At 46.6% G+C, this 24,862-nt stretch overlaps 1 protein-coding gene across 1 annotated transcript; it reads left to right on the top strand.

Moving 5' to 3' along the window:
* Positions 1–659: 659 nt before the first annotated feature.
* Positions 660–23,247, top strand: LOC108937500 (vang-like protein 1). The gene is made up of 9 exons (XM_018757500.2): positions 660–938; positions 9,513–9,754; positions 12,003–12,129; positions 16,302–16,730; positions 17,347–17,525; positions 19,287–19,420; positions 20,739–20,874; positions 21,100–21,337; positions 21,499–23,247. The coding sequence occupies exons 2-9, from the start codon at positions 9,684–9,686 to the stop codon at positions 21,757–21,759; spliced, it is 1,575 nt and encodes a 524-aa protein (XP_018613016.2). The 5' UTR covers positions 660–938; positions 9,513–9,683; the 3' UTR covers positions 21,760–23,247.
* Positions 23,248–24,862: the final 1,615 nt, after the last annotated feature.

Here is a 24,862-nt window from a genome sequence, read left to right as displayed (position 1 = left end):
GGGATATTTTTTGCCGTAATTGATAAACTCTGTGTTGCCTTTCCAGTTGTGAATGTTAAGTCTGAACTAGGTTTATTTAAATATTATTTTATTATGGCAGCAGGGGAACATGTAATTATTGGTGTGGGATGGTAAGGACCAGGCATAGGGGAAGCAGCCTTGTAATTCTGTTCCAATAAACACATGGTGTTTGGAAAGGAAATCCTGAAGAGTGACCGAATCCTGCAGTGTTGTTATAATGCCTGTCACATTTATCACCAGATTGCTTTTCTTCCAATATCAGTTTTATTGTGGAGGAGCAATTCTCAGGTGTTGTAGTGACCTAGAGTCTTCCAACAAGGTGAACATGAAGACGTTTCTTTATTATCGATACATTTTGATAATCTAAAACAATAGACAGTCTTATTGTAATATAAATGAATAGATGAGTTACCTCTTTTCTGTAAGTTTTTTCTCAAAAAACACCTTTTGCAACACAATCACCTTCATCACAATTTTGTTTATCAACACTTCTTCTTCAGCAGACCCGTAGTTTAGGTGAGACTGTTGTCTTCCGTTCACGTTTCGCATTTATGTTTATTCAAATATGTGCAGGGTGCTTCAAAGGAAGTGTGGGGTTTCCTATATTACACGTGTGTAGAAAGTGGAGATTCAAAGTCAGATTGAAAGAGAGAATAATTCAATCAATGGACAGTGACGTCGGTTGACATTGTCTCCCCCTGGTGTTAACGCGTGGAATTGCACCCTCTCTCTCTCTCTCTCGCTCTCTCTCTCTCGCTCTCTCCCCCCCTCCGCACGCAGTGCTGCCCCCTGTCTGCTGCCCACGGGGTGACACCCGCGTTACTGTCTCACTGCGAGCTCCTGGAGCTCCGCTGCAGGAATTGCATGTGCGTGTCGTCTTGAGCTCAAATCCATGGGGACGACACTGCTGTGAAGAGGTGAGTCTTAACGATCCCTTTTCGTTTCATTCTTATATCAGGTTTTCTGACTCACTGCATTAGGAGTTAAAAAATCCAGTCATTGCGAGAACCGCCCGATCCGGGTGGTTAAGTTGTGCTCTTCCAGCTTCATGATGTCTGATGATGATCATGTGCTTTTTCTCTTCCACAAAAACGGGCAGGTCCGCTGCGTCACTTTGGTTTTTCACACTGGACCCACGCACGAACTTTGTCGTCCCCGTTTGCTCAGAGGGCTTTTTTTGTCGCCGAGCGACGGTCATAGATAGCGGAGATGCGGAGATCGAGATGTCGCGTGGACACCTTCGGCGTGGGTCATTCCGCGTGAAAATCGCTCTGCGCTCCAGGAAAGGCTCGTCCACCTTTCAGTTCACTTGTCATGATAAAGTAATGGGAATTATTGAACGTGCTCGTCGCCCAGCCCGCGAGTCAGTGCCAGCAGCAGCCTCTGTCTGTTTTGTTTCATAAATTCATTTCTTCTTCTTTTCCTCAGCGCACGAATAAGAATGAATTTATTTTATTCATGCCGGGCATCACAGATCACTGACACACAATGTTGGCGGGGACCGTTAGGAAGTATGAATCGTTTCGGTCATCTGAAAAGATAAGACTCCTTTATTATTATTGCGTGCCGGGCTGCGATCGCGTCACCGCCGCTCCTTCCCCCGTGAACCGCGCGCGACGCGCTGCGCCTGCTGTCCGTGGGCTCCGTCCGTGGGCTTCGTCCGTGGGCTCCTGCGAGCCAAGACAAGAAAGAGCTGTGGAAAAGGCCTGCAGGACGACAGTGAGTCTCCTCCGCCATTTGGAATGCGGTCGCGTACAGGGTTGCGTTGCGGGGACGTTCATGATTAATCCATCTTTTTTGTATCGGTTTGCTTTTGTATCGCCTCGCAGGCGTGACGAGGGGGGCGTGTCCGTGTCCGTGTCCCTGTCCGTATCCGTGTCCGTGTCCCTGTCCCGTGTCCCTGTCCGTGTCCCCGGTGTTCGGGGAGCCCCGGCCGGAGCGTCCGCAGGATTTGCGCGTAACTCCCGTGACGCGGCTGTTTCAGTGTTTGGTCCCCGACGTCTGACAGCTTGTCAACTCCGTAACTTACACGTGTCCCTCACATGATTTAATCAATAACATCATTCCACCAGTTCCAGGTTGCTCGAAGTGTTTTACTGCAAACGTGTGTGAAAATAGAAAACAGAGAAAACTGACACAAAATGACACAATAATATAGACACAACGAATGAACTTTTCCTCATTTTTCCCTGAGCACTTCTCTCAGCATCAGGTCGAGACAAAGTGGTAGAATTGCAGCTGTTCTGCCCACGACAGTGGTCTTTTGACAGGCTCTGCCATCGAGTGGGCGCCGTGGGCCCTGCCACACTGTCACCGTATGTCCCTTGGCCGCTGGCGGCGATTACTGTCACACCCAGCAGGGATCACCAGGTCTGACGGAGACTTCGGTCGTCAAGTAGACTCCGCACCGGTCCCGTCAAGGCGCGTGCAGATTACACAAGGAAGTCTCGCTCTGACTGAAGGGGTCACCGTGTGACAGGCATGTCTCAAAGTTGAGCAGTCCTCACTTTGTCCTTATCTCTGGACAGCACACGGGTAATGGTCTCGGAAGTGGAAGAGACCCCAAATACAACATGTATCATATTCTGTATTTCTTTTGCCCTGTCCTGTGTGTGATGAGTTCCAGTCTGTCAGTGTCAGTCCCAGAGGCCTTTCATTAAGCCAGTGAGGGCTCTGTGTTTGTCGATCAGAGAGACAGAATTATTGCCTTATTATAAATCTTTATTTATAATATAATAAACTTATTATAAATCTTATTATACCATTTTTTCCTCTGAGTTCAGTATTGGGAGCGCAAACATGCACATGATTCCTGAGAAGTGAGTCAGTGAATTTATGGTGTTGCTGTGTTTCAGTGTTTCATGGTGTTTCGCATGGGCCTCAGTTGTGCATTGTTGTGAAACACGGTATTGTGACACAAAAACAAAGTGGGAGTGGGATGATGACAAAGCTGATGCTCAAAAACAGATGCTCTTATGCTGTCTGGCTGCTGCAGAGGGTGTGGAGGTCCACAGTGCAACGGCATGTGCTCTAGAACCCCCTCCCTAAGGGGAGTGCAGTGGTGGAGCAGTGATTTCTGGGACTTCCATTTGTTGCACATCATGCTCTGTGTCTTTGTCAGGGTTTTCGACAAAAAAGCATCGCTTGCTGTTCTGTCCCAATGAATAATTCAGTGCATTCCTTCTCCTGTCTTTTACCTGGATACCGGATCTGTTTTATAAGTTCAGCAAAATATGTTGTCGGTAAAACCAACCCTGTGGTTTCTGACACCCCAACTTGCTCCTCTCGGTGCTGAACATGGCATGTTTTCACACATCTCCGGGAAGGGTGGAGAGGAGAACAGAGAGCAGGAAAGCAGCTGTCTGACAATGTAAATGTAACTTCAGACCTGGAGCAGACAAACAGGTCAATGTGAAGAATGATCATTTTTGAGCGTTTTTTGCGGCTTCAATCTACGTGTGGTTTGTATTAGTAGCTCTGATTGCAGGCAAGCACTTTTTTTTATGAGCAATGGTATTTCAGATCAGCTCCAGCGTGACTCCTCTCTCAGTTCTGGCTTTGTTCGCAGTGTTCTACGACGACACGTGAAGATGTAAAGCTCAGTTTCATTCTGAGGCCTCTCTACCTGGAGCTCTTTCCAAGAAGAGTAATGAACACTCAGGCAAACTATGCCGTTCCAGAATGCTGAAGGATTATGTAGGAATTATAATGCCAGTAGGAACACGTGTGGAGTTGGACGCATCTCTGGGACACATCTATGAGACATGGTCACTCAGAAAGTTCTCTGCACCATAGGGCTGCAGGGATGTGTCTCATGGACACATACTTGAGAAGCTTCTGTGGGATGAATCTCTGGAATATAGTCCAGCTAGGACACATCTCTGGGAATTCTCCAAAGGACGAGGGAGAGGCTGGGACATGTCTCTCGTACGCAGGACTGTTCAGAGGTGTCGGCAGATTGAAGGACCACTTGAAAGTGTGCGTTGGATGTAGAGGGTTGTTCAGGCACAGCTTTGGGAGTTCCCTCTGGGAAGTAAGTTAGGTGGCATATATCTCTGTCCCATAAGCATTGGACTATTTGGACAAGTCCCTGGGACACGAATTCTCTTGGGTGAGTATCTAGGACATTTAGATGATGGTTTGCTTGGAGAACTGTCCATGTTTTAGAGTGGTTTTTCCATGCACTCACCAGTTAATGCTATGCCTGACTCCTGTGACTTACTTTTGTTGAAACACACACATAAGCTCTGTTGCCACATTCACAGCGTTGCAATGATTACCAACCGAAAAGAGTACAACAGAAAAGCCGCAGAATCGATCCATCAAGGCGAAAGAAGCCAACGGGGGAGCAGACAGTAATGATCACAGTTAAGGAAGTGTGTGATTCCGCTGGCTCTGCTAAGGGCCACTGTAAGTAAGACAGATGGCTGGTTTTGAAGAGAATGGAGGCTCACACTAAGAAAGCAGCTATGGTTGTGGTGTTGTAGTACTGAGGCCAACATATGTGAGGTGTCACTAGTTCACTGGACACTGAGTTAGAACTTGGCCTTCCAAGCACTGTGCAAAGACTTGGATTTGTTGAAGGTGCTAATCTGCCAGCCTTTGGGTGGTTGATTGTCCAGCTTGTTTGCTTGTTTGTTTGGTGCCTCCCTCAAGCTGTCTTCACAGAGCCTGGGGAGGCAAAAGACCTTCTCAGCTTGGGTGTTTCAGCAGTAGAGCACAAGTCATCATGGGAGGAAAAGCCTGGCTGCAGTGTAGTGACCATCTATGGCCTCCTCGTGGATATAGAGGTTTCGGGAGTTCCAGTGTGTCACTGACCACCTTACCCTGACTGGTACCAACCCGGATCCCTCCTGGCACATAGCGTCGTTCCGTGGAACCAAGTAGAACCTAAGCACGGCCCTGAATGCTAAAGCCCTGTCATTGGTTGTACACACCAGGGGAACAACCACTGGGGCGTGGAGAACAAGCGCTAAAATAAATAGTCCTGAGGCAAAGGGTAGAATGGTGACCTTGAAAGGGTGCTGTATGTTGACTGCTCTTCAGTTGGGGGAGGGTCACCCCTATGGTGTCTTTATAAGATTCCAAAAGATGCTCAGCTTTTCATTTTAGATGGTACTCTGTTGTTTGTCCATCTCTGCGTATTACTCACTGGTTATTTTTGACATCCAAAGCGTTATCTTCAGCTGAGTGTGCAATATTTACATTGCTAAAATCTGTGGTAACCCACAATGGCCCTCAGGGATCTTGAGCGTTAAGACACTAATAGTTGCATTATTCACACCAAGAGTCCTCCGGCCATTGTTTCCTCATAGAAATGTGGCTTTCCATCAAAGCGCTGGTTTGCACAGGTACAACTCAGCAGTAAAGAAACACAATGCAATGTTTAGCTTTTATCTTCTCCCACCTCAAAACACACCCCCAAGCAACAGGAGACTGTTGCTGCTCTTCCTATTTGACTTCACAGTATTCTTTTCTGAACTCTATTCGCTTCAATCCAACATGAATCTGAGTCAATTCAACAGCTGGACCTGAGGTGCACTTCCTTAAGATGGGTCACCTATTCTTGGTTTTTTTCTGTGCGACAATCAGAACTTTCGCTGTCAAAAGTAGAGCACACAGAGGCACATAGTAGTGGTCTGAGTTGAATTAGCGTGCATCTCGGATGAATGGTTTCTTCTCAGTCAAATGGCTGGAAATCGTGGTTATGAAAGCAAAGCAGAAGCCCGGACCCTCAGGAGAAATGTAATGCGCTCTACTTACCACTGGTTACATGGACAGTTCACTGATTAGTCACCATAGCCCTCTGTTTCTGTAAATGTCCAGCTTCTCTGGGAAGTCTGGATGACTTAAGACATTTAAGAATGGATAATGGATAAAAGTGAGCAGCAGCAGTGAAGTGAGAGAAATTACCAGTGGATGGCCAGTGTAAAGTAGGACAGTCCAGCGTGTGTTCGATGCGCCATCGGTGCTAACAGGCTTTTTTCATCAAAGCCAGAACCTATGGAAGCAGTTGGCTTGCATGGTGGTGATCTCCAGAATCATCATGGCCTTAAAAACAGCAGTACTCTGTACTCTAAGACCTTCACGTTGAAGTGACCTGCAGCTCCATGCTGTATCTGAGGGCTCTGTCTCGGTCAAGAATAAGGCAGCAGGTGGTTTGGTGGTTAGAGCCATCGCCTGCTGCTCGAGGATCCCGGGTTTCCCTGCTTGCGAGGCAGAACACCTGAGTAAAATATTTACCCCGACATGCTTTAATGGAAATTTTTCAGCAAATAAATGGGGAAATTATTGTCGCTACCTTACTCTGCAAACCTAACATTGTAAGTGACTTTGGAGAAAAGCATCAGGTAAATAAATAATTATAATAAGGTTTGATGAAACACCAAAATGAAAAAAAAATGAAGAAATAAATTTATCTTAATAGGATGGAGTACCACATACTGGTAAATTTTTGTTGGTTTATGTCTTGGGGGTCGTGTTTCTCATACCTTTCATTCCAGTTTGTACTTCCTTCCACGTGTGTGTGCATGCAGGCACGTATGCTGCTTCTGTTCTATGTCACCTGTAGCTCTCCCTCTCCTCCTGGCCATCCTAGGTTCACATAATTCACAGATTTTCCCAGCCTGTTGTTGTTTGCTCAAGTGTGTGATTTAATTTTGCATTTACGGTGCACTGGGTATTCACATCTCTTACTCAGTTTATATTTTTAGAAAAGTTGCCTTACATTTACATTTGCATTTATTTATTTAGCAGATGCTTTTCTCCAAAGCAACTTCCATTGAGCTCTATGTAGTGTTATCAGCCCACACACCTTATTCACCACGGTGACCTACACTCCTAGATACACTACTTACACTGGGTCACTCATCCAAACATCAGTGGAACACACACACTCTCTCTGTCACTCACACACTATGGGGAACCTGAACAGCATGTCTTTGGACTGTGGGAGGAAACCAGAGCACCCGGAGGAAACCCACGCAGACACGGGGAGAACATGCAAACTCCACACAGCCTCTGCAAAGCTCCTCTCCTGTAGCCAAAGACAAATGTTTGTATGAGGCCCATGCAGCTTCTTAATGGAGCCTTTGAAATGTCTTTTCAGAGCACCAATGAGAACTTCAGCAGAACCAGATAAGTGGAGACATGGATCGGATTCATATCGACACGATGAATTTGTATGTCTCTGACCGTTGTGAGGACCTTCAGCCGAGCTTCTGCCTCGCTCCTGGAATGTCTGTCTAGTTTAATTTTTATGTGGTTCTGATTGCTGCAAAGTGCTGATGTCACATCGCTGGAATGCTGGATACAGCTCTGACTCCACATGGAGATGACTAACTGATAAGAAGCCATTTAAACTTGGGGTGTAAGGGGTTGTATACATGCTAAGAAAAGTTGGTGTGAATTATATAGTGAATTGGTCTCTGTCTATGTGTTAAGCCTTCATGAGTGTGTTTGGTTAACAGCTAAGCATCCCATTATGGAGACTGAACCGTGAAGAAGAACCGTGAAGAGATTTTCCATGCAGTATTCTTATGACTATAAACTTTTTGGTTACAGTGACTATGAAGGATCCCTTCAGCCTCACATTTTGCACAATGTAGGGCTTTAGTTCTGAATTTAATCCCGGTGTCTTCTTGACTTGTCTGCTCATTAATGAAGGTTTACTTCTGCCTGAACAGCCAGCTGAGTGAGTCATTATAGCAGGGCCTGTCTTCACATTGGAGAAATATGTCTATTGTACAGGTTCTTAGAAATATTACTTTTTACATTTTTGTGTTATTTAGATAGCCATGAAATCAGTTCATAAACTGGAAACGTATCTGTGCGCACCAAGAGAAGAAAATTCAGGATTTGCATAATTGTACAAGTTTTTTTTTTTTTAAAAATCTCATTGACCCAAAGGATTATTAATGAGCTTAATATTTGCATAATCCTTTAAGTTACAGAGAACGGGGAGTTCTGCAAGAGCAGCGAGCAGTCAGGAAAGGCGATGGAAGTACTGGCGCCTCTGATTGTGGAATGAATTGAGATGCTGTATGCAAGGATTTTTGCCGCAAGCTGAATGATGTTGCGTTTGAAGTCATGTTTCAGTTTTATTCTGTTGTTCATAGTTGTCTGCCTCAAACCTTTATGAGTAAAGCTATGATTTTCACAGTTGCTCGGCTGCTGTTTTTGGTTTGAGTGTCAATGAAAGGATCAGCGGCAAGAGGCAAGCAACACCCTGCTGGGAGCGTGTGTTTTCGCAGCAGGAGAAAGGATATTTACATTTATTCATTTAGCTGATGCTGTTCTCTAAAGTGACTTGCAATGTTAAGTTACTTATCATGATTACACTGATACAGTTGGGTAGTTTTCATTGGAGCTATTTAGGATGTTATGCTCAAGGGTACTACAGCAGGATTCAAACCTGGGTTAGTTGAGTCGAAAGCCACTACACATCCTGCACTGTCCCAGTGGGTGTGGGGGAACACATGCACTCAACGTGAAAGGTAAGGACGGCGGTGGGATGGGATGCTTTCTCACAGCCCAGTATGGGTGTAGATAGAGCAGCTTTTTGCTGAGCCTGTATTTTATCTCCTCAACGCCAAGCCTTTTTGCATGGTGTTTAATTAGGAGTTGCGGTTGTAGTTTGCTTGTATTTCTCACTGCTGTTAATAAACTGGGAGCTATGAAAGTGTCTTCTAAGGCCAGTCCCATAAAATGGTGTTTTGTTTAGTGTTGCATATTGATCTTTGCAGCGGATGAAGAATGAACCTCAGATTTTACTATATTGCATTTATTTTACCGTACTACAAGAGAGACCTTGTGTATAGGCGGTGTGGTAGGAGGCGGTTTTGGAGCCGATCATCATTTTTAAAGGAGTGCCCTGTTCTCAGTGCTGTGGACCCAGCTGTAGTTATCCTTCTTGTTGTCCATCTGCATCTTCCCCCATGTTGCCCTCAGTGTAGAGGTTTCTGCATGTCTATGTGGCATCTCAGGAGCAGATATAGTCGCAAGAAGGCATTCATGGCAGCCAGTTAACGTGTTCCTGTACGTGACAGCTCCATCTTGCAGCTCTGTGAAGCACAGAGAAGAGGGCAGCAGGTAGCATAGTGGATAGAGCCACTGCCTTCCAGTGGAATGACCTTCATTCGTTTCCTCGCTCCTTCCGTGCTACCCTAGTGCAAGGTATTTACACTGTATTGGTCTAGTAAAAAATTACCTAGCTGTATAAGTGGGTAGCTTACTACACTTGCTTAACATTGTAAGTCACTTTGAAGAAAAGTATAATCTAAAAGAGTAAATAGTGAAAAAGTTGCCTTCCCAAAAGCTTTCCCCAATACACAATGCTATAATGTGAAAATTCCTCTACTTGCCACCTCATGTCATCCCTGGACGCTAACCTGGACACTGTTCCTCTTCTCCCTCCAGTAGTCAAGCCTAGTGATTCTACCCTACGTGTCCCCTGTGTCCTAACTGGGTGTCCCCTCTTTATCCTTTCACAGGTAAACGCTGCTTTGTGGGGAGCCCTCAGGCTTGTTTACCATGTAAGTGCTGGATGGCGCTAAACCCCTTCCTGTGGGAAAAAGTCATCCACACAAATCTGCTGGATTTGTCCGACACCAGGCACCTTGTTCCCAAAAGGCACCTCAGCCAACTGCTTGGACCATATTGCCATGGACACGGAGTCAACATATTCTGGATACTCGCACTACTCCGGTCGCTCCCGAGGGTCCCACAGGCATGGGTAAGGAGGCTGCATTTCTCTTTGTTTTTCGTTCACCAAGTTCTGTTCTTATAGCCTTGAGCTCGTGTTAGCTAAGAACTGGCTGGTTCTGTATTTATAGCCATAGGCTTGTGTTAGCTGAGAACCGGTTGGTTCTGTGCTTGCAGCCCTGGGCTTGTGGCAGCTGAGGGATGACTTTTAGAGGAAGGATTTACAATGCACTGGAGAAGAACCTGGGTTTGTGCTACTGTTGGTGAAGTGAGCATGATCCACACAAAGAGATTGTTTCCTGTGAAAGCAGCTGGACAAGTACTAAATTGGCGAACCTGCATCTAAAGAAAGATCCATAACTACAGGTGTCCCTTGCATAACAAATGTAATTTGTTCCTGAAAGTCTGCTCATGAAGTGAATTCTCATAAAGTGAGCTTTTAATTACCATCAACTTAAATGCGAAACAAATGACGCATTCTTGAGCCAACGCGCAAAATTCCCGACTTCTATCTTTTGACAGAGATAACCTAATTTAATACCAAGTCTAGAATATCAGATCCACTCTGTACTCCTGTTAATCCAGGTTTAAGATCAACATTTTCAAAACTGGGGAATTGGTGATGCTAAATGGCCGTAGTGAGTGAGTGTGAACATGTGTGGCTACCCTACGATGGACTGGTGTCCCTTCCAGGGTGTACTCCTCAAGCCTCGCACCAATTTATTCTCAAATAGTCTCCAGGCTGCTGCAACCCTGACCAGGGCAAGCAGTCAATGTGAGTGAGTGAACTTTGAAAAGTTGCTCTTAAATAGACTATATTTACTACAACAGTTGTGCCCTTCGCTGCTGAACTGATGAATCGTAAATGAAATCATACAAAGCTATTTGTAATGACACTGCCTTTCAAGAGAATTATTTGTTTTATCACTTTAAGTTTAAGTTGATAGGTAAGGCTTTTATTTATATTTTCTGAGATTACACTTGCGATATATTTCATTACTTGCATTACATTTGAATATGGATTGTAGTAATATGAGCATTTGATATGAGAAGCAGGGCTTATACTTCATAACTTGTCACAAAACTACGTTCCACTATTACATAAGATTTTCTTGGTCCATTTTAGGCACACCGTCCAGAGAGGAAAGTGATGTGTAACTTTCTTTTTAATTAATGTCATTTATGTCCATGTCATTTGTTCTTCACACCTGTACACATATGGCTGATAAGGCAAAACCACTGTAGAAGATGAGCCCCCTGTGAAAACTGGCATAATACAAATGGACGGGGTAGAAAAGTTCCACAAAACCATCTCCTTTATATATCTTCATGTGATACAGCGCTCTGACAGCCTGAAGAAACACCCATAAATGCTCAGTGAAGAAATATCTGATTAGTCATGGTTGTGAAATTGCATTCAGCTTCACAAATGATCCATTATCATGACAAGACTGTGAGAAGAAAAGAGGATTTCACTGATTCTGTATAAGAAAATATCCCTTGAACTACATGATTTCTGTGCAATTCATTAATTTGCTGATTCTTTTGTATCTCTTTGAAAGACAATCTAATCTTGGCAGTGACGGCCTAACTAGAATACCAATCTTTTCCCTGCCTAAGGGCCAAGTCTTGCCTTTTCTGTCCTGAATCCCCACTGATGGTTTGCGTAGTTAGGGTTCCTGGGCAGAAGGTGTATGGCAAGCAAACACAAGCAACTGTGGTCGTTTCCATGCTTGAGTTGTCCTGCCTCTCCATTCTCTCTTTTCTATTCTCCGAATCCTCCCCCTCCAGTGTAGGATTAGGATGTTTATGGCTGAATGAAAGGTCACACTGGAATTCAACCATGCAGTGGGAAATGATATTCGGTAAGGGCGGTGGGAGTCCAAGTTCGTCAGCATCTGTCATTGCTGGTGAAAAATACACATACGAGTCGACAAGCTGCCCTGTGTGAGTGTGTGTGCGTGTGTGTGCGTGTGTGTTTATGTGTGTATGATTGCATATTTGTTTGCGCTCTGCTAAGCTCTGCCAGCCATTTGCTGTGGGGGGGAATGAGAAGATAAAAGTGAAAGGGGGGAAAACCCACGAGGATTAAGGTCGTTGCGTCCGATGGCATAACCTGCTTTGTTCTGGCTTGTTCGGCTGTTTGAGCCGCCGAGGAGAGAAGCGACGATGACTCCCGTGGAGAACCGGCCTTCCTCTCACCTACGCTGAGTCAATACCTTCCTCACCATGGCAACAACCCCCGCCTCACCTCTCGCGTGCGCCTGTCTGTTTTGCAGGGAGCGCAGCCGTGAGCGCCGTAAGTCCCGGAGCAAAGACAGTAGTCGCTCGGAGAAGTCGGTCACCATCACTGCCTCACCTGGCGCACCGCTCGCAGAGCCACCTGCACAGGGAGAGGAGGTCCAGGTGGGTCAGAACTAAACCTACTTAAGCTTAGCTACCTGGTCAAAATGGAACCAATCTCAGCTCATCCCTGAGCCCCATCAGTGGGCGGTTCCTTCTGCTACCTCGTGTTCACTGCTGCTCTTTTGCATGTGTCCTAGTGTAGCTTGTTCTCTTTTACATTTATGTTTAATTTCTTCTGCATTCGCTTTATTTATTACATTTGATTAGCTACAAATTGCTGTTTCCTTTAAGGCCATTGTTGCTTGGGCACTATAATGTACAGTATGTGTATATATACATGTGTGTCTATATATATATATATATACAGTACATATATATATACACTTAGTTGTGAGTGTGAAAAGCTGAGAGTTGTGAGAATATGTGAGGTGGCAGTGGGATGTAGGAGATGTAGGGTGGGATGTAGGAGTTCCCCTTGGCTGAGAAGATGACAATGCCAAGTGACATCTCGTTTCCTTGAGAGTGGAGATATTTGGTTTGGCAGCATCTATTCAAAGGGAAGTAGGGCAGGACACCGATGCATGCAGGGTGCCGCAGTCCGCATGTCTCTGCGTGACCCTGGCCTACCGTAGCTAGCACCACTTACTGCATTGCTGCACAACTCTGTGTGACCGTTGGGGTTTGGTGAGAAGCTCGCTACTGAGAGGCAGGCATGCAGGGACAGGGCACGTTGGCTCCGGATGCAACAGCTGCTTCTCACGTCTGACCTACTGGGCTTATTCCGTACACCGAATTGGAAAAGCCGTCTTCTATCTTTATCCTGCTTTGATTATATAGTCTTTAGCTCATGGTACGGCTGAGCCAAGTTAACGTCGTTGCTTCTGTACAGTGTTGTGGCTTGTTTCTGAATTAAATCTTGGCTGATTTAATTCGTTCCTCTATTTTTTCCTGCGGTACCAGTTGCATTTAGCCCCTGGTCATATTGGAGAGCCTGTCGCATGTCACTGGTAATCCTGACCAGATTTGTGCTCACCTGCAGAGTTCATGGGTTGGTCCACCTACCCCTTCAAGGGCTGGACAAGTAGATAAGGAGAGGTGGCTGGAATCACCATAGACTCAGTGTAATAAAACAGTTGCCACAGTAACCGTTAGGGTAATATTTTCCAGGGTTGGTGGACACCTGGAAAATGGTGAAGTCTCACTACAGTCTGTGTTTTCAGAAGAAACAGCGGTGGTATGAGCAATTCTGACAGCTGTGTGTGTGTTGTCCGTACACGTATCATCCCCTCCCAGTCGGCGGAGAACCTGCTCGCCTGTGGTCAGAGTTTCGGTCAATGGGAAAAAGATAGATTAGAAGCTAGAGTGTAATGCATAAATTGTATTTTTGCTGAGATGTACGTCGCTTTGGACAAAAGCGTCTGCTAAATGAATAAATGTAACTGTAAATGTAGAATGGAAGGCTTCTGAGATCAGATGGTAAGAAATCTTACCAACGCAACCCTAGGATATCTGAGGTTCTGGCCAGTGAAAATGGTAGCTAATCGAAACTCGGGCTGGAGCTCTGGCCAAAACAGAAATCCCTCTCTTGTATCCTCCACACATAACTGTCCTTTCTCAACAGTTATTTTGTATTATTGGCCTCTTTTCCTGGTCTTGTCTGTTAGTTATCGTTTCTTAATTAAACTGATGGTACAAGCTGTTTAGGTATTAAAGATGGCTTTTGACCTCTGAAGTCTGGACTCACATGTGGGTCTCGGTTTCTTCCCAGCAGGAAACCTGAGTCAATGGATGCTTTACGTACCGTTGAACTCGTACTACATCGGGCTGCTTAATGCAGACGGCAGAGTTATTTTTTTTTTAAAAAATCTACATCTGTCTTGTAATTCATATTGAATACCTGTAGTGGGGTCAGTGAGAAGATGCAATGCATCTGAAATACCAGTTTTAAAAGACTCTTGAAGCTGGGATTCCCAGTAGATTGGTTCTGTTGTGAAATGTTTAGATGGGAATAACTGAGTCATGCAGTGCGCTGATCCCTCAGCTCTCCTTTATGCTAGCAGTTTGAAAGAAAGGAAGAGGGTGAGGTTCCCGGAGGTGCAGGAACTTCACGCCCCAGTCCTCCCCGGCGGTGTTATTTTTGCCCTGCTGACTGATTCCGGTACAATTGCTTCCGCCGTATGTGTGGAAGTTGGGGGATTTTTGAGTAATCAAATAAAAAACATGTTTTAATTCATAACACCATTTCAGAGTTTGGGAGAGAATTCACTTTCTTTTAAGTTGGCCTGTGCTCTTCTGTATGATCGACTAAAATCTCTGGGGAGAGGGTAGTTCATTTGCTGTTACGGCTCTGATTGCGGGTGTATATCTGGCTGTGCGAGTTAAGCACGCGCTGACCGACAGGACCTGGGAGAAACGACCTTTCTTTCGGGTGGTCCGTTTCTCTCTTCCATGAGCCATGTCTTGGCAGTGTAGAAGGCTGGGAGAGCTCTTCGGCATCACTTCGGTGTCATGAGGTGTCTCCGTTCTATGTAATACCAACCCACAGCGCCTTCACAATGTCCTGGCTCATTTCTGTTACCCATCCCCCATCCCAAGTAGCCCCGTTTCCTCTCCTGCCTGTCCTGGGCATCTTGGCACAGTCAGCCCACCAATAATTTCACTTTACAAGCCAGTAAACTTGTTGAACTTCTTCTTCACGGTAATGACCCTGCTATTTCTCTGCGGCGGTAAGGAACTTGAGTAAGGAACTTCAATTAGGATTGCAGATGTCATTCATCCACCCCCCGGGGCCCATGGTAACACACACCTGGAAACTGACAGCAGGTGGAGTGTCTCACCTGTCACAGGTGGCAACACACAAGCACTCTGTTTGCGGCAGTGTTTTAAACACTGCGGAAGTGGTGTCGGGACAGCGTCATACGCTACAGCTGATGGCTCTGGGTTTCATCACCGCTTTGTGTTATCTTCGTATCTGGCTGATGGTAGATCTCATTATTGTATTAATCACATCAGTGCCAGTGAATCGTTGGTCAGCGTATCCATTTTCCAAATGCCTGTTGAGCAGATATCAGCGGCTTCCCTGCTTCTGGTGATCCCAGGAATGGCTGTTTATGGATCTATGAATTGAGTGCTGTTTATTTTGCAGGATGTTTAAAAATCAACATGCAAATTTCCACATTCAGCAACACAGCCTGTTAGTGCCAGACCTATTCAGTCAGCCACACAGCTGGATGCAGACTTGCTCCAGCCTTCAGGGGCAGAACAGGCAAACAGATACTGCTGCTGGGGTCATGTGATGAATTTGTTGTCTTTACTCTTCTGGGAGCTTGCTTTTTAAACACGGGCACTTTTATCTTTACATCTGGGCCAACGGGCATCGTCGAGCTTCTTGCCTAGCTTGCGGTTCCTTTCTCCGCTTGCTCTGCCCTGCATTCCCTTCCCTACCCTTCTCTGTGTGTCTGGCTGCTGATCTCCAGATCGGAGCACATGTTCTTGGTCTTGCACAACTGTGGCTCGGAGGAAAACGGTCACTGGAACAAATTAACCAAATTCAGATCGTATAACTTGGTTCTCTACCTTGATCTTAATGTAGTGGGAAATAGCTGAACTGCTGCGAGGCCTTATTTGGTCCTGTCACTAGAGGCTCAATCGCCCAGCTGTATGTTTCTATTTAGATCACAGTTAGCATCCTGGATTAGTGAGCTTTACCCTTTCTCCTGCATTGTCCCAAATCTGTGCTAACAGGCTTTATTCACACTAAAGGTCATTTTAAAGCAACAAATAGTATCTGTTGATACTTGTAGAAGACACAAAGTAATAAGGTAATGAGATTTGCATTATCTGAGATAACCTGGAAGGCTCTTGATTTCATGCTGTGGTGTGGAGTACGGTATCCAAAGTGTTAAATGTGAGTTTTGCTCCAGTTTCCTCTGAGTGATCTTGGAAATGCTGTCATTTTGATGTTCTGATTTGTGTACGATATTCCTGGAGCTCCTCCTTTCTTCTGGGCTTGAGGAGCATGAGGGGCCGCCAACATCCAGTGTGGTTGAGCAGGGCCGGCAACCTCTCACCTCCAACAGCCACGTTTTGTACAGATCCTAGTGGCGACTATTACCGGAAGTTTCAGTCGCCTTCTTGCAGCTAGCTGTTCTCCACTGTTCTCTAGTGGCTCAGCAGATGCAGTCAAGTCAACTTGTGAAACAGCCAAACACGTGGCTCTTTCTGTCCCTCAGGATGACAACTGGGGTGAGACCACCACGGCGGTCACAGGCACATCTGAGCACAGCCTGTCCCAAGAGGATATTGTGCAAATTGGGAAGGACTTGGAGGTTCCCGGAGGGAGGGACTGTCGTCGCTACCTGTCTTTGGGGCTGGCGGGGTCATTGGGGCTGCTGGTGTTCCTCACACCCGTGGCCTTCCTCGTGCTGCCCCTTGCGCTGTGGACGGACACTGCCCGGCGCTGTGGCACAGCCTGCGAGGGGCTGCTCATCTCCGCCGTCTTCAAACTGCTCATTCTGCTGCTGGCCGTGTGGGCGCTGTTCCTGCGACCGCCCCGTGCACGCCTGCCCCGGGTCAACGTCCCGCAAGCCCTGCTGTTGCTGCTGGCACTGCTGTGCGTCATCAGCTACTCGCTGTTCTACGCCGTGCGCGTCGTGGACCAGGTGTGTCGCCGTGTGTAATAAGCAGCAGGGAGCACAGCGGTTAAAGCTGTCACCTTGCACCCAAAGGATCCGGCTCTGATTTCCATTTCCTGCTCTAGCAAGACACTTACCCTGAATTGCTGCTGTAAAAATTACTCCAGTAAACAAATACAAATACATATACAAGTGGGTCATTCATTGTAAGTAGCTTAACGTTTTAAGTTCCTTCATATAAAAGCATGAGATGAATAAGTGAAAGTGATCCGCGCCTCACTATTCAGTACCATGTAGATCTTAAACTGTGTGTTTGTTTTATTATGTCGGCGTGTGATTTATTATAGGGGGTGCAGTGGTGCAGTGGGTTGGACCACAGTTCTGCTCTCCGGTGGGTCTGGGGTTCACATCCTGCTTGGGGTGCCTTGCGACAGACTGGCGTCCCGTCCTGGGTGTGTCCCCTCCCCCTCCAGCCTTACGCCCTGAGTTGCCGGGTTAGGCTCCGGCTCCCCGTGACCCTGTCTGGGACAAGCGGTTCTGAAAATGTGTGTGTGTGTGTGTGATTTATTATTCGCTATTTTGCACCGTGTGTGTATGTATAAGTGCACCTGGCTGTCTAAAGCAGTGCTTATGTGTGTTACAGGAGGACAAGAACTACGAGGGAATCGTTCAGTATGCTGTGTCACTAGTGGATGCTCTGCTCTTCATCCACTATCTGGGCCTTGTGCTGCTGGAGCTACGGCATCTACAGCCCACCTTCTCTGTTAGGGTCATGCGCTCCACCGATGGAGAGACCCGCCACTATAACCTGGGCCAGCTCAGGTGAGGGTAGACCTGGGATACCTCAGGTAGTAGTAGAGACAGGACCAGGCATAAATGGGACAATAAACACTCAGGAAATCCCACAATCCCAGAGCCATCTCTCCAGCGTCAGTGCAATAATCACAGCGCACATTTCATCCCTTATCCTATTTCTGTTTTTTTTTTTTTTTTTTTTTTAAACTTCCTGTGTTCGTGACAGGAATATAAACATTCTCAGTAATTACTGTTTGCATCAATCTCGCACTGATGTGGTCAAGTACAGTGCATCCGCTCCTATCACACCCCAGGTCAGGGCAGCCAGGGGGCTGGCGTGGTTAGGGGCATGGGTGTAGTCCCTCCTACCATAATTACCAGCTGCAGGCCTGGGATTGGTTTGTCTGAGACCAAATGTCTGTTCAAAGCAGAAAGTTCACTATCAGCACATAGCCATGCTCCTTCAACTCCTTCCCAGATCCTCTTGCAGTGGATCAGCTCTTCCTAGTCGACCCCACCCCTCCACGCCTCCTCCTTCTCCCTTCAGCAAAAACAGGATAGAAGGAGCCTTCAGGCCCCCAGTGTAGTCCCAGCTAAGAAGCAAAGAAGCGCTGGGCTGTTCCCCCTCTATCTGTTGAACGTTTCATCAAAGCACTTCCTGACACAGCAGAATTGCATATGAATCTGCCTTTGAGACATTGTTTTTTTTCCAAAAGTCTTCTGTCCTGCTTTACTTTTTAAAACCATTTTCAATTTTGTGTGCAGTGTATTATAGGTGTGTGGCATTCTGTATGTGCGAAGGAAAGTGTTTGCGTGTGTGTGTGTGTGTGTGTGTGTTGAATTCTGACCTCCTCCCCCATTTTCCCCTGAGGGGGGTTCCATCCTACCCTGGGATGGCAGGTGACTGCTTATGTGGACCTGAGTTAATTATTAACAAATGGGGGGACACGGGGCAGCTCATCTCCAGCCCTGTCAGAGCACATGGGCCAAGGAGGGGTTGGGGGGATGTTGCCCCTCAGGGGTCCCTAGGGGTTGTTAGGCTGCACGCAGAGAGAATTTCTGATCACAGGACAAGCCCGTGAGGCAGTACTGAAATTAGGCTCTTCTGCAGTTTCTTTTGATGCCCCTCCTGTAGATGACAGGACTCTTGGCTGGAAGACAGAGTCCCAAAACAAGCAGGACTGTATTGAGCTTATCAGACTTTCAGCAAGTCTTTTTGATACAAGAAAAAAGGAGTTGGGATAACCGCAGGTCTGGCAGAGCAGAGCAGAGTGGAGTAGAGCAGAGCTTTGCATGCTTTAGGCAGAAACATACAGGACAGTTGACTTTCCGTGGGGAGCTCAGGATGCTGTTTCCCTGTATCTTCCTTGGCAGGATAAAGCATGCATGCCAGACCTTTCAAGCCAGATGTAATCTGTGGGGTCAGGGTGGGGTCGGGGAGTGGCTGATAGAGGTGACACAATTGAGAGGCCTATGTTTTACAAACAAGACATCCTCATGCTGTTGGCAACATGCTGCTTGGGGCAGCCAACCTCTAAAATTCATTAGCGCTCAGAGAACTCCCGATGCCTTCCGGGAAGGTGGATTTCAGTGGCATTTCGTACAGTTCAGTGCAGTAAGTGTCCACCTGCCCTGAAACACATCTCTAGTGAGGGCTGCCAGGCAACTAAAGAGATCATACAAAGGAGTGAGAAGCTGTGATTCATCTGGCATTTTTAGTGGCTTCTGGATGGTGTGAATATCACTTTTCCATCTGAGAAAAGGTGCTTTGACCTCTCTCCCTCCCAGCATCCAGCAAGCAGCCCTAGTCATTCTGGAGCACTACTACCGGGACTTCCCTGTCCACAACCCCGCCCTGCTGACTGCCTCCAAGTCCAGAGCTGCTAAGCACTTGGCTGGGCTCAAGGTCTACAGTGTGGATGGTGAGTTCTGCTGTCAGCATGGGTTCTGAAGGTTGTAAGTGGTCCCTCTGGGGCTGGACTTCTTTCTCTCTGCTGTGCTCCATGTTAGTCAGCAGCAGCTCTGCAGGGTCACACACATGTTGCCGTGGTGATATACTTGTCGGCAGGAGGTCTTGTGTGCACTCTGGCATTTGGAAACAAGGGTCAAATTTCTCTGTCTTAGTTGTCGGGGTTGTCTTTAATGCCAGCTGCACACGCGTTGGCTTGTCAAAGTTCTGATTCTGCACGACAGGCCTGTCAATTCTGCTGCTGTGCACAGTGTCTTAGTTCCATCTCAGCCCTTAACAATGGAATTCGACAAATCACCTCAACTAAACCTATATTCCTGAGTTGTAGTGACGTAAGGAGAGCCGGAAACCCGCACCGGCTTGGCGCGTTGAGGAAGAGACAGCGAACAGACAGCATACTGTCTCTTGGACACCCCTTTCCCTCCGTTATCTCTCCAGAGTCTCTTTGTATAGTTGCTAGCCTCACACTATCCCCTTTAACAAGTCGGACTCTTCGGTGTTTCTAGTCATCGAACGCGGGACCTGGTGTTTAGCCGTCCGGCAGCTTTGAAGTGTCCATTGGCACAGCGGAGTGATGAGCGCTTGGGCCATTGCGTGTGTTATTCATCCTCAGAGGCTCACTGCCAAAGCCATGAATTATTCACTACAGCTGACATACTTAAGCTCCGTTTGGGCCCAATGTGCAACCCTGAACTTTAACCTGCATTGCAACAAACTCAAGTAAAATCAGGATCTGCTCTGTATGAATACATCAGGCGGGGCCCTTTAAGAGCAGTTAGACAACGATGATGATGAAACTGTGGATGATGCTTATTAATGCAGATGCCACACGCTGCCTGAAGACCAAATACTGTGAAACAAACATGAGAAGGCACGCTCTTAGAAGCTGTAAGGTGCAATGTGTACTGGCCTCTTTTGCCAAGATTGTAGCGTTGCAATCAGTTGTTTTACTGTATGGGCCACTTAACTGTTTGTGTGGTACTGGAGGATGCCAATGCAGCTGAAGAAGTTTAGAACTCATTTATCGTAGAACCTTGTTTTTAAATGTCAGTCTGAGCCAGAGGCAGAATTATTCATGAAATGGTAGTTATTTTAAGCAAATGCTTCTATACTGCTGTTACAGCTGAAAGATATATATTAATAAGAGACAAGGGCATCTGGGGACCAGCGCTCGCGGAGTAGCGGCAGTGTACCATGCGCTCCGTGCCAGCTGTGTAAGATCGCTGCCTGTGTGACCTCTCGGCTCTCATGTTGCCCCTCTGACCCTTCAGGCCCAGGAAACAACGCAAGTGCCGGCCAATCACAGGCCATGATGGCGGCCGCCGCCCGCCGCCGGGACAGCAGCCACAACGAGCTGTACTACGAGGAGGCTGACCACGAACGGCGTGCGCGAAAGCGTCGGGCCCGGTGAGAGAGCATCGACAGCCCCGCCGGAGAGCGGGGGCTTGTTGGAGAGCATGCGTTCATATGCAGGGGGGCATCGGCTGTGGGCTGTCATCCAGTGGGAAAGAGAGGCATGTGGGCTCCGTTTCTGCATTTCAAGGAGGCTGTGTTGGTTCTTGTCCACCGCTCGCTGAGGTCCGGTTGTCGGGCGGCTCCAGGGATGACGCAATGTTGGCCTCGCTCCGACAGGCTTGTGGTGGCAGTGGAGGAGGCCTTCACGCATATCCAGCGACTGCAGGATGAGGAGCAGAAGAAAGCGGCAGGCGGGGAGGTGATGGACCCCCGCGAGGCCGCCCAGGCCATCTTTCCCTCCATGGCGCGTGCCCTGCAGAAGTACCTCCGTACCACAAGGCAGCAGCACTGTCATAGCATGGAGAGCATTCAGCAGCACCTTGCTTTCTGCATTGCCAACAACATGACGCCCAAGGTGAGTTTCCATACAGGCGTGTGTTGCTGCAGACGAGTGTAGTTCCGAGCAGGAGGGAAACGGGGAAGGAACTGGCAGGGTAAAGTACTCGGCCGTCCTGCCTTTTTGCGTTGTTGTGTTGACACGTCTCCTTATCCGCGCATGCCTCCATGCACGTGCAGGCCTTCCTGGAGAGCTATCTGACCCCGGGCCCCACCCTGCAGTATGGGCGTGAGCGCTGGCTGTCCGCTCGATGGAAGCTGGTCAGCGAAGAAGCCGTAACCCGTGGGCTGAAGGATGGATCTGTTTTCTTACTCAACAATGTGGATTTTAGCCTAGTGGTGACAGTCACCAGGATCCCCTACATCAGCCTTGCGGAGGAGTTCATTGACCCCAAGTCGCACAAGTTTGTTCTCCGGATGCAGTCGGAAACCTCTGTATAGAGGTGCTTAGGCTCGCGCGCTGTTTTTTACTTTTACATTTTCTTTTTACGTTTTTACCATTTTTATATTATATACAAACACATATTCAATATTTATGCATCACTGTTTGTTCCTTTTGGGATTTTACTTAGAAGAGAAAACGTGAGCATCAGCAAGAGTTCACATCTAGCCAGTGAGGTGGCCATATCTGAATCTGTGTGGTATGGGAATATCGCACAGGAAGCTACCTTTTTTGTCATATGTCAGGTGTCAGATGCCAGGGCAGGGTATAGGGACATCCTGATTTTGTGACCAGGCTTGGAACACTGGTGCTTACCAACTGGACAACTGGAGTACTACTGGCTAAAGAGTCACCAGGAAAGCTGGTTCTTGCCAGTTGGACCGGTACCGACCGCAAACTCCGATGCCTGTCTACAGGATCATCAGTGACTGACACCGCACACTCATATCCAGGCGGAAAAACCACAGCTGGGACAATTGTGTTACGTGTATCTACGTATGACGCTCAACAAGACCGCTGAAATGGTCCAGCTTTTCAAATTAATACAAATTATTTAAATTGCCGGTGCAAAATAAATTATCGAGTTAATTTCCAGCTCTTAAGGTGTTCCGACTCTCTTCGTTTTTGTTACAGTTGTTATGGTTTCTTGCTGCGTTGATTCACCAGGGGTTGTCATGCCAACAGACACTGCAGAGTGCAGCCCTTAAGACTGATCGGCACAGCGATCCTAACCAAAACAGCTATTCAGGTGCAACAGGAGGAATTGTTTCATTTTCTACTAAGTGTTCATGTTTGTATTTAAATAATATATATTTATACTATGTGTATACAAATGTATAAAGCTGCCACTTTTTACAGTTTAATTTTGTACGTAACCAGGCTACACAAGGTGACCTCCTGGTTGTGCAACTGGACTCATACAGTTGTTTTATACCGTCTTAGGGGACATGCGACCACTGTTTACACACATGTACAGAATTCAAGCAAAGACCGTGTTCATCGTTTTTTCTGTGGTTTGGTTGAACTTTCCCATTCCGTATTACCCGGTATGAGCTGACCTTTGTCATTCTTAACCATGTGTAAGCCGAACAAATATGATGAAATGAAGGTTTTTAAGTACAGTACTCTAAGCCAGCGGTAAAGCACTACTTTAACACATTTCGGGGACTTATTTCTGTTTGAAATGTTATTTATAGATCATTTTGTGTTTTTGAAAAAAATGTAAGAATATTATGCCCGGAAGATGATCCAGAAAAAGAAAATTCTTCAGTATATGTAAAATATAAAAGCAAACTAATGATATTTGTGGCAACACTTCAGCCTTCAAAACCCAGGAATGCAGTAAATTTCTTCATGCAAGGAGTCCCTTGCTCTAGAAAAAAACTATTCTTGCTTATATTTGTGTAATTGTATGGCCTCCCGTGAACAGCCAGTAACACACAAACACGCACTGGCTGAAGCCACTTGTCCCGAGCGGGGTTGCGGCAAGCCGGAGCCTAACCCAACAACACAGGGCGTAAGGCTGGAGGGGAAGGGGACACACCCAGGATGGGATGCCAGTCCATTGCAAGGCACCCCAAGCGGGACTTGAACCCCAGACCCACCAGAGAACAGGCACACGCCAAACCCGCAGACCACCGCACCCTCCTTTATTCCCCCCCAGCCAGTAACACAAATTTTTAATATATATTTGGGTGATTTATTACCCTACAGGGGGGCGCGGTGGCACAATGGTGCAGCGGGTTGGTGAGTTCAAGTCCCGCTTGGGGTGCCTTGGGACAGACTGGCGTCCCCTTCTGGGTGTGTCCCTTCCCCCTCCAGCCTTTTGCCCTGTGTTGCCGGGTTAGGCTCCAGCTCCTTGTGACCCTCTATGGGACAAGCAGTTCAGACTCTGTGTGTGTGTGTGTATTACCCTACACTTCTGTAGGTGATAATTTACCCTGTAAGTAATTTCTTCAATGGCAAGGATTAATTGGGAGCTATTCTATAAAGTAACAACTATATATTCCTTGCTGAAATATTGTGTTATATGTATCTGCTGGCGTCCTTCAGTGTATTTTATTCTCTGGGTTTGCCAAGTAGCAATTAACTGGGTAGGTGAGAGAAACAGAGAAATGCGCAATATGACTATAGTTGAGGGGTCCAGTAAATTGAGTTCCTTTCAAAATTTCTAAATTGGGAGAATAATTTCTGTTAAGGTGCCACCAAAGAAATAAATCGTACACTCAGCGGAGATTAAGAAATGACCGAAGGGACTGTGTATCACTACTTGGAAATGGTAGGCTGGAAAGTTTAGAGAAACAACGATCAGGCTACACTTGATACGTCTTCCTTTTTCTGAATGATTGTAAATGTTAAGTTTATTTGTTTTATATTCTTTTGCTCCTTCGAAAATATAATTTAAATCATTTCTACTACATAAAGAACAACAGAATTATACAATGTACTGTTTGGATTTTCTCAGATGGTTGTGTTTTGTATACATCTCTCTTAATGTGAATATGTGCCTGTTTTTTACGCAGTATGTTTGTACACCGCTGTATACCTAACCTCCCCGGTGTTTCATACACACAACATTCTACCAACTGGTGTTTCATAACTTTATTGTATTGAGGTGTTTAAAGACACAAAACATTTGTATGAAATAAACATTTGTATAACAACCTATGTCCGGTTATCAGAACTGACTTTCTTCCTAACAAACAGGTGACATTGTGTGATCGTGTCTCTGAATGAAACTACAGTCGAAGGTGGAATCAGAAATCCTATTAATCTTCATCAGTTTTTGATCGAGCGTGTTTGTCTACGTATTAAAGGTAGTTGACTGTGTCCAGAGCATGCACTGCACCAAGACTTAGGGATACGAGCATGGAGATGTCACACGTCCTCTGTGACGTTCCTGCATTTGTGGTCATCGATCTGCTGAAAACCGTATCCCACCAGAATCTGCCGGACTGTGGAAAAACCAATTAAATGTGCTTTTTCTGTGGGCGATGACATGCGGCTACGACGTCGGAGGCAAAGACGGAGACTGCGGAAGTGCTGGAGGAAAGAGCAGCATTAGCATGCAAATGGTTTTCTTCGCCTCCGCCTCCGTCCCTT

This window comes from Scleropages formosus, chromosome 12 (genome assembly GCF_900964775.1).
Source record: "Scleropages formosus chromosome 12, fSclFor1.1, whole genome shotgun sequence".
NCBI lineage: Eukaryota > Metazoa > Chordata > Actinopteri > Osteoglossiformes > Osteoglossidae > Scleropages > Scleropages formosus.
Note: the sequence above shows the minus strand (reverse complement) of the source record. Positions and strands in the feature narration are given on the sequence as shown.

Bases quoted from the DNA above. Each gene is read 5' to 3' on its own strand.
- LOC108937500 (XM_018757500.2), top strand. From the start codon at position 9,684: ATGGACACGGAGTCAACATATTCTGGATACTCGCACTACTCCGGTCGC. The intron at 9,755-12,002 runs GTAAGGAGGCTG...TCTGTTTTGCAG, and splicing joins CGAGGGTCCCACAGGCATGG to GGAGCGCAGCCGTGAGCGCC. The intron at 17,526-19,286 runs GTGAGGGTAGAC...TCTCCCTCCCAG, and splicing joins TATAACCTGGGCCAGCTCAG to CATCCAGCAAGCAGCCCTAG.